General features: G+C 61.3%; 1 protein-coding gene across 1 annotated transcript; it reads right to left on the bottom strand.

Annotated features, from left to right (window-relative positions):
• Nucleotides 1–378: 378 nt before the first annotated feature.
• On the bottom strand, nt 379–1339 carry CDK5R2 (cyclin dependent kinase 5 regulatory subunit 2). The gene is given in 2 exon segments (XM_086615910.1): nt 379–1110; nt 1112–1339. Coding segments are annotated over 2 exon segments (960 nt in total).
• Between the last annotated feature and the right edge of the window lie 8530 nt (nt 1340–9869).

Below are 9869 nucleotides of genomic sequence, written 5' to 3' on the forward strand. Positions count from 1 at the left end.
CACTTGCCGCCCCCTCCCCCCTCCTTTTTTTTTTTTCTTTTTTAGGGAAAACGTATCCAGGAGCCTCTACTCCTCGGCAGCCTCCACCCCTCCCCACCGCGCAAGCGGGAGGGACATCCCCCTCCGCCCCGGTCTTCTCCGCCGTCTCGGTGTCCCGGAGCGCAGCCCCCAGCTGGGGTCGGAAGTGGGGGGCGGGGAGAGGCCGGATCCGGAGCGGGGAGGGTCCAGGCAGCGTCTCCGTGGAGCTGGCGGTGGGGGAGGGGGGAAGGCGAGGAGGATGCGGGGGGGAGGAGGTGGGGATCCAGCAGTCCTTCGCCTCTCCCGCCCCTCGGGTGTCGCGGCCCCTTCCGCCCCCGGCGCCGGGGGCCCGGTACCTCCCTAGCGGTCCAGGCTGATCGTCCAGTGCTTGGACCCGTCTCCGCCCTCGCCCTCGCTCTTGAGGTCCTGGAAGAGTTGCGTGAAGTAGTGCGGGTCCGCGTTGATTCGCAGCATCTTGGCGCTGAGGCGCTGGATGATGCCCAGGCAGCGCTCCCAGAAGCGCCCCTTGTCGCCCTCCACCAGGAAGGGCTTGAGCGGGTAGGAGATCTCGTTGCCCATGTAGGAGTAGGCAAGATAGAGGCAGGTGAGGAAGGCGGCCTGCAGCTCGGCCTGGCTCCCGATGTCTTCGCCCCGCAGCGCTTCCCGGCACAGCAGGTAGACGAACACCAGGTTGGCCGGGGTGATGAAGCCCTGGTCCTGCCAGCCCTGCAGCAGCAGCGAGCGGTCCACGCTGCGGAACCAGGAGATGAGCTCGCCGGGGCTCAGCTCCTTCAGCCGGTAGCAGCGGCGGCACACGAAGTCCCCCAAGCAGCGCAGCAGCTCGCCGGTGGACGCCTGCACCACCACGCGGCGCGGGGAGCCCGGGGCGCGGCTGCCAGCCGGCGGCGGTGGCGGCGGCGGCTTGCCCCCACCGGAGCCCGGGTGCAGCTCCTGCGGCGCCGAGGGCACGGTGGGCACCGGCACGGCCAGCGGGCCCTGCTTGGCACCGTCAGCCGGCCCCACCACCGACTTGCGCAAGTTCTCGCGGTTGCGCTGCACCACCAGCGGGTCGGGCTGGCCCGGGGCCCCCCCCCGGGGCCCCGCCACCGGGCTTCGGCGTCACCTTCTTGGTGTTCTTCTTCTTCTTGGCCGAGGCGGCCACCAGCCGCTTCCAGGTGAGCGCCGAGATGAGCACGCTGGGCCGCTTCAGCCGGCTCTCGCCCTTTCCCGGCACCCTTCCCGGCGCCTTGTCGGCCAGCAGCCCCCCGCCGCCGCCTTTGCCCGAGGAGGCGGCGGGGGAGAGGGAGAGCACCGTGCCCATGCTAACGCCGAGCGGGACGGGCGTGCGGGGGCCGGGGCGCCGGCACCGCCCATAGGAGGCTGGGGGCTGCGGGGGAGGCGGCCCGCACCGGGACCGCGGTGCCCGACGATGCTCCGCTGCGCCCGCTCTGGGCTCCGCGCCCGTCGCTGCAGCCAGCCGCGGCCCCGCCGCTCCCCGCCTCCCCGCCGCCAGCCAATCGCCGCCGCACGGGCCCCCGGTGCGGCCCGCCCCCCGCGCCGGTGGGCGGTGGGAGGAGGGGGAGAGCCGGGCCCGGCGCGGCGCGGCGCGGCTCTGCCGGGCGGGCCGCCGCCCCGACGTGACCTTCACCGAGGAGGGGCTCGCCCGGTGCTCCCGCCGGGGCAGGGGGGCTGGGACCTGCGATGCTGTCCCAGCCCTTCTGCCCTCTGTGTTAAGGACGTGGGAGGTGGCAGGGCCCTGCGGGGGGGGGGAAAAACAGAGGGCAGGGGCACAGGAAGGGTTTGGGGTTTCTTCTGAACTTGGCCGCTCTCTCCCGTGTCCTGCTCTGTATTCTTACCTACAAGGTGAGGGATGAACCTTCCTTCACCGGCAGAGCCCCACCCTCCCCAAATGGTGGTAAGGAGACACAGTGGGGAAGAAGAGCCCTGGGAAATGGCAGAGGGGAGGATGAGGAGGGGTGAAGGTAAAGAAGACTGTGTTCCTGTTCCAGGGGGGGCAGCCGGAGAAGGCTTGGGACTGGGGACACACTTGTGACCTGACAGCCGCCACAAAGGGCCTAGGCTTGGTGGGAGAGACCCAGCTCTTGTAAGAACCAGCCTGACCCTGGGCATGGCTCTGTAGGGAGTCAGGAGGTGCCCAGCCCAGAGGGAGCACCCTCAGCACCCGCCCTGCCTCTTCCTGCTCAACCCTGGAGGGGAGATTTACCACCACGCTGACAGTCACCAGCATCAAGCAAAAGTCAGGGACTCTGGAGAAAGGGGAAGGGGCCTCCTCCAGGTCCCCAAGGTAAGACCAACAAGCCCAGCTGCCCAGGAGCTCTGGGAGCCCTTAGGGAAGGAGGGAAGAGATGCTGCACTTCTACATCATTGCAAAATGGTACGTGATAAACCAGCCGCACACACACAGGCTGCTTCTCCCTCTCTGGATCCGAGCATGCCATGGATGAAACATGCACACTCTGCTTGCTGCCTCCCTGCCCCTTGCAGGAAGATCCCCCTTGTATTTCTCATGAGCCGGGGGATGGATCCTGGAGCCCTGATTGCTACAGCGGGTGCCAGGCATCCATTAGGAACAAAACGCCACAATTGCCAGGACTGCTCCTGCATGTAAAGCGCGGGGACAGGCAGCTGGAAAAGATTTTAGGGAGAATGTCTTGATGATGCATTTTGATACAGCGTTTTATGTGTGAAATGAACACATGTCAGTGCCAGGATGTAGCTGCTGCTGGATGGATCTGGGCTAACAGGCGGTAATGAATTATCAGCCGGGAGGAGCTAAGCCAGCCTCTCCACTTCCTCCTGCACTGCTGATGCTGGAGGTGTTTGCAATGAAAGCACAGGCTCAGGGACGGGTTTCAGACTTCCAGCCCAGCCTCCCGATGCCTGGGGCTGACATGTCACATCTAGGGGCAGGGCAGAGGCTGTACCTTCTGTGCCACGGCAGGGAAGAGAGCAGCAAAGTCCTGTTCCCACATATCCTGTGCTCTGGCCAGCCACGTCCTGCTATTTCCTTGTGAGAGGCTGCAGCGGCATCTGTAAAGAACACGCACCCATGCATACAGACCCCCAGACACAGAGGTATGTTTTGGGAGCGGCCAGAATCGAAGTGGAGCGGGGACAGCATCACCTACCCAAGGCCAGCTTAGGCTGGGGTGAAGTAACCAGGAGGATTTGGTAAAGGAATACAAATACAGAAGAAGAAAATCAGGACAAGGTTCCTGATGAAGATTAAGTCAGCACCTTAAGATACACAGGGCTGGCTTCAACCTAGCTGAGAAAATGGAGGAGCCCTAGGGAGGGGAGGGGAAGGAGCTTATGGTCTTTGCTCTCTTTGCATGCCTGAGGATGGACTGATTTTCTGGTGTGTAAACACAGTCTCATCAGAAACACACAGCTGAATTTTGCAGGTGAGGAAGCAGAGACCTTCCTGCATACTGCCTGCTCCTGCTGGAGTGAAATTACTCTCAGATTGCTTCATCTGAAGCACATGAAGCTGCCCCCACCCAGTGTGAGCTCTCCCAAATTGGCTTCCCCGAAATCATCAAGTAGGGCTATTTGTATTCGGCAGTGATGAGCCGGGCTTTGCAGCCTTTTACACAGGGGACTGGGCCAGGGAGCTCCCCTGCCTCCCCTAGCTGGGCTTGCTGTTCCCAGCGTGGAGCAGCTCAGTGAGCATGTACCTCCTACCACTCCCAGGAGTGGAGATTTGGCTGCAGCCTGTTTAAAAATCCAGCCCAGGGCTGTTCAGTGAAGCAGTTCGAGGCCTTGGCTATGTGCAGCAGAAGAGCTCCAGGGCCAGTTATTCCCTCCTTGCCTGCAGCTGCCCATGTCCCACTGCAGGAGCAGCTCTGGGGTGGAGGAGGTCAGTGAGTTCATGGTCCTTCACCAAGGCAGCACTGCTGGTGGCAGCAAGGGCTTCCTGCGATCCTTAGGGAATTACCCAAGCCCAATAAGAACAGGAGGATGTTCCTTATGCAGGTAAAGCAGCAGCTTTGCAGCTTACTTGGGAGGCAGCTGGTCTTCCATGTGAAAGAAGAGGGCCTTTTCCCCCCTCTTCAGTTTCATTTTTCAGGCTCCAGCCCTGAGGCCAGTGGGCAATGATACAGCACAAGCTACGTCCTCAGGGCCATCTCTGCTTGGTCTTCCTTTAGGTCTTGGTTGTAAATTGTCAGTTGGCAGGGGAAGATGCAAAGCAGGAGGGGAGGGCAGCGCTTCCCTTCCCCAGGAAGTTGGGGTTCCCACTCCAGGCAGCTGGAATGACATGCCTGTGGATGTAAGGGAGGAACAGAATAGGGCTCCAGGCACCGTCAGTCTCAAAGCTGCTCTCAGGCCCCTGCCCTTGGCCACATCTTCAGCTGCTGGTGGTGTGGCTTTGCTGGGATGCTGTTGGCATACACAGATACCCTGTATCCCTGTCCTGAATCAGGGGTGTTCCAGATGGGAAGCTGAAGCATTCTGGTACCCAGCACAGCTGGCTGGGCTCCAGGGGTGGAGACGGGCAGGGAGACAGCAGCAGGGGAGAGAAGCAAGGATAAAACCAGGAAGTACTGCGCAAAGACTCTAAAAGAGCTACTGTTGACCTGCAGGAACCTCACAGTTCCCTGTGGGTGCCTGGCAGCCAGTCTCCCACTCTGCTCCACCTCAGTTGAGCCTCCCTCTGCCCAGAGCTGTGCAGCTCTGCCTGTCTGGTGCAGGTGGGAATGTGAGGGCAGGTCAGGCCTTGGTGAAACCCATGCCAAACCTCACGTCCTCTCCAAGCTCTCTCTGTGTGATGATGCCATGCTGGGGCTGTGGCTCAGAAATGCACAAGATCCCAGTCTGGTGGCAGGGCAGCTCTGCCAGCACTCCCAGGGCATGAAAAGGCATTTGGGAGGGTCCTGGGCCCCCTAGACTGATCCCAGCTCCCCTCCAGGCTGCCAAGCTACTGGGCATAGGCTTTGTGAGGGGTTCTGGCTGAAAGCAGCTGGCACATCCCCGTGCCTGCTCCAGAATGATGAATGAGCGCATGTTTGCTGGCTGACTGGAGCTGTACTTTAATAGCTCACTTGCTGTGCCGTGGTCTGTCTGCGCTGGCAAAGACAGGCAGGGAAAAGGACCGTCTCCCTGGCAGCGGCTGGCCAGCCAGCTCGTGCGCTGTGCTGCTTTACCCGTGGAGACGGAGCTCACAGCCTTGGTACACGTCTCAGTGAGCAGGTCTCACAGCTCGGACACTCCCCCCCTCCCCAAGCCCATACAGCAGGCAGACGACCTCCAGCAGAGCTCCTGCCCGAGCTGGCAGCCCTGGGGCTGGGAAGCCTCAGAGGACCTGGCTGACAGGTTGTCTGCGGCACCCAAGAAAGAGAAACCTACTTGTGCTTCTGAGTGCCCCAGCCCAGGCACTTCTCCAACCCTGGTCTCCGTCTTTCCCCCTTCCCAGTTCTCAAGGGAGAAGGGCTGCAGCTGTGACTCCACAGACACCGAAGCTGATCCAAGCTTACCCTGTGACACTCTCTTAGGGGGGAAGCACCTACCTAGGATGGCTGGAGGAGCTTGTGCAGTCTCTGCTCCGAGGTCAGCCTTGGGTTCACACAGGAGAGTGGAGCAGAGCACAGCCGAGACAAGCAGCCCTGTTGCAGCCCCTGGAGAGAAGCTATTTTTGTCCTGCTGTTTGCCGAATGGCAGTGCTGGGAACGGCTCAGAGAGCTGGAGAAACACAGCTCCTCTGTGTGGAAACTATGGAAGGCAGAGGCAGGCCTTGAATCGACATGGAAACACATCTCTGCTTCCTGATACCTGGGCAGAGAGAGGGATCCTGGCACTGGACAGCCCCGGCTTCTGGTAGAGGGACAAGTACCCCTTGCTGGCATGGAAGCAAGGATGGGGATTGCCATCAGGGCTATGCTCGCAGCTCACATCCCTCCCAGGGCTACTGCCATTAAAGCCCTTAAGGAAAGAAGGTTCCAGGTCTGAGTGGGATAGGAAGGTGTAACTGGGAAGTCCCAAACATAGCCCTGGGCCACTGAAACGCCTGCCTGCACATCCCTTGCGGTCTTGTAGCAGGAGGAAACCCACGCAACCGTAGGCTGGTAGAGGTTAATGAAGGCGCTAATTATCCACACTCCCCTGTAGACAATTAGGGCTCCGTTAGGAGACCCCGTATCGGCCCAGAGCGAAGAGGTGGTGGGTGGTTTTTGAACCGGAGTCCCTAAAGGGGTGAGGCAGGGTTGTGCGAGCCCCTGCACTGCCCAGGCGGGCGGGGTGCCCGGGGCTCCGGGGAGGGCTCCGGGGGTGCCGCCGGGTGGGTGCCCCGGGCGTGGGCTTGGTGCTGCCCTCTCGCGGCAGCCGCCCCCCGAGCCTCGCCGGTGCGGGCCCTGCGCTGCTCTGGGTCGCCTCCCCATCTCCCAGTTGTCTGGAGCTGGGCGCAGGCTTGCTCCAGCGGCTCCGTGCCAGAGCCCATCACCGCAACTCTTTGCCACCCCTCCTTGAGGAGACTCTCTGGCTGTCAAGGACACTGGCATTGCTGAGGAAGCTGCCACTTGTCTAAGGGAAAGTGTCTGTTTGCTGTCCTGGTGGTGGTGGTTCCTCCCCGCTACTCATCACTCACCGGCAGGTCCCATTCTGCAGCCTGTGCAGAAGCGGGGGGGAATCTCTGGGGTCTCCTGGCAGTGAAAAAAGGCCTGTGGGTGAAGGGGCTGAGGTCTCTGTGCTGGGATGGAAGGGGTGCTGCAGATAATGTACATGAGCAGCATCCCAGAGCAGAGAGAAGAGGGAAGCAAAGGGCAAGGAAAGCATCTGTCAAGCGCTCTTCCATGGCAGGCAGCAAAGATTTGTCCAGGATCATGTAGGATGCTGAGGGCTGAGCCTGGGACTCCAGATTTCCAGGTCAGACCTCAGTCCCATACCTCCCTGGCTGTCAGGAGCTGAGCGGTCCAGCCTCTCAGGATTGCTTCCATCTGGCAGGGAAGCAGGTCCCGTCGTTTAAACCTCCTGCAGGCACATGGCACGCCGCAACAGCAAAGGCCAGGTCGCAGGGTCACAGCTGGCTCTGCACCAGCTCTCCCAGCTCTCCACTGCGTGGGCTGCGTGCGTGCCGAGACGCATCCATGTATGTGCGGCAGCGTGTGCATCCACAGGTGGGACGCTGCCCCCCGGCATCCCAAGTCCTGGAGCCGTCCCAAACCCCGGCATGGTTCAGATGTCCCCTGGCTCGGTGTCTTAGCGGTGACAGGGAAGGCGGGGCCCTAGTCGTCAGCTCTCGTAGCACCTTGTCACCGCAATTTGTGGCCAAAGGGACCTGGTGACACCTGGGGGGGCCTTGCTGCCCACCAGGTGGAGCTGCACCCCACGTTTTGCTGCTGCTGGGGTGGCCCTGGGCCAGCCCTAGTCTCCTGCTGCGTTTCCCTGCGGTGGCAAGGAGGGATCCCGGCCTGCCCCAGTCCTCTGGGTAGTGCACGCGTGAAGGACAAGTGTGCATGTCCTGTACACATGCTCTGGTGACAAGTGCTGCCCCCCACTAGCCCCACCTGCCCAGCAGCACAGGCAAGATGTCCCCTTGCAGGTAGACTGTGGATATTGACTCAGTATTTTGGAAGCCTTCTCCCCAGCAGCCACACAAGGGGGGACTCAAGAGGTTGTCCTCAGTGGTGTTCTGGTCTCTCATTTTTCCAGTGCTTGGGCCTGACTGTGTTCACTGCACAGATGAGGATAGAGTCAGTCCCAGCCCCTGCCAAACTCTCCATGTAAAGCAGATCTCACCTATTCTAGCTGCGTGTGGGTCCCCAAGAACCCCTGGCCCTCTGGAGCTGCCGTAGGCCATGTCACTGGCTCTGCTGTGGCAGTTGATGAGATCTCAGGCTGTGTGCTCCACGGTCCTGAGCTGGGGGTGCGTCTGCTCAAGCACTGCAGTCCTGCGAGATGCAAAGGGCTGTGAGGGTACATCCTTCACTTGCCTTCTCACTGCCTCTGTGGGCCTTGGCTCAGGGCTGCTGAGGACTGGCTGCCTGAGATCCAGTTTGCCCTGTACCTTAGCCCGGATAGATGCAGGGGTAGATGTTTCTGTGCCTATACCATGCTAACACCAATGAGCCAGTCTGAGACCCACCAGCCTCTGCTCACAACCCTAGACCTGCCCCGTGCAGCGGGACCTGGTCATACAATCCACCACTTTCCCTAGCGCCTTTTCTTCCCTGATGCTTGCCAGCCCCATACAGGGGGTCGCGTCACAGACTGTCCCTTCTCACCATCAACCCCCAGCGTGTGACAGGCAGGGGAAAGGGACCGGGCAGGCAGGAGGCTGGAGAGGGTCTCTCTGCCCTCAGATGTGGCCAGGCTGGGGCTCCGGAGGAGGGTCTGCTTCTCGCCTGGTGGGATGCTGTCAAGCCTGGTCTGCGGTGGAAGCATGGGAGGCAGCTGTACAGGAAATAATCATGGCTTGTTCCAAGATTAAATCACTGGCGGGAGTGCGAGAGAGGATAAAAGGAGCCGTCTGTCGTTAGCGGGAATATTAACCCGGCAGCGGGCCGGGAGGGGGGAGAATTTTGTTCCCTGCACTTGCTGGCTGCCAGGCCTGCTGTGCACAAGGGCTCAGCACTGACAGCATCTCTCAGCAGGACATGCCCTCCCTCCCCAGCTCAGCCCTCAGCACTGGCCCTTCTCCCTCCCCTGCTCAAGAGAGGGATGCTGCTGCGAACAAGGGCAGAGGAAGGATTTTTGGAGAAGTGGGGAAGCTGAAGCAGGATTGTGCTGCGTGTCTGGTGCTGCATGGGGGTGCTGAACCACTCAGTCCCTCCATGCATCGCTCTTACTCTGCCCAGGCCAGGTCTTTGCCCACTTCCTCTGGATGAATTTGACGTGGCACAAAAGGTTCTTGTTTGGTCTGGCCCTTATCAGGGACCTGCCTCGAGGTCCTTCAGCACAGGAGCCGGGCTGGAGCTGGAGCAGGTGGGGCCAAGGAGCACAGGGAAGGCAGAGGGAAAACAAGAGCCCAGCTGCAAAGGGGTGAGCCGGCAGGGAGATAAGATAGAGGGAGAAATGCAAAATATGACGGGTGGCAGGTGGGAGGGAAACGTGGGAAACTACGGGTGCCTTGGGTCAGCCCAGCCGGGAGAGACACTTAATGGGGCAGACCTTTTGCGGGTGCAGCTGGCTGTGGTGACAAGCTCTTGGCACCGCTTGTGGCACCTTGTACTTGGGCTAGGACCTGCTTTTGGGTCTGGGAGTAGCTGAGATGGGACCTCGAGACCCCTGTGCCCTGCTGACCCTCAGCTGCTCCAGAGATGCTGCGTGGGGACTGAGCATGGCCCTAGAGAGCTGCTGGGAGCAGAAGGGCTCACTGCCGGCTTTGGGGACACAGGGATGGGGACACCTTCCCCACAGACCAGCTGGGTGGTGGCCATGCACCGGCCGGGCTTGGCAGCCGTGCCTGAAGGTGGTCCCCCTCCTTGCCCCTGGCAGACTGTCCCAGCCCCGCTGCCAGGGCTGCCGTGGGGAGGAAAGCCGTGCTCCACAGGCTGGCTCAGGGCTGCGGTTTATGGGCTCTCCCATGCCAGGATAAACAGACCCACCGGGGCTGGGGTTTGCAGTGAGCGGTTCATGAAAGCCTGCAGTCCTGCGCCTAGGGCTTCCTTCTCTTTGATGGAAGAGTCCCGGCGGTTTCCCAAGCAAGAAGATCCCAGCTACTTCCCCGTCACCCCCTTTCTTTACCCCCCTAGCCCATTCCCTCTCCAGCTGAGGCCTGGGCTGAGATAGGAAGATGAGCTATCCTTGGCTGCCTCTTCCAGCCCAGTGGTACTCCACAGAGCCAAGCCCTCTCCTCCATGCAGGGTGAGTCCCGCAGTGCTCAGCCTTCCCATGTG

Source organism: Tauraco erythrolophus, chromosome 8 (assembly GCF_009769465.1).
Source record: "Tauraco erythrolophus isolate bTauEry1 chromosome 8, bTauEry1.pri, whole genome shotgun sequence".
NCBI classification, from domain to species: domain Eukaryota; kingdom Metazoa; phylum Chordata; class Aves; order Musophagiformes; family Musophagidae; genus Tauraco; species Tauraco erythrolophus.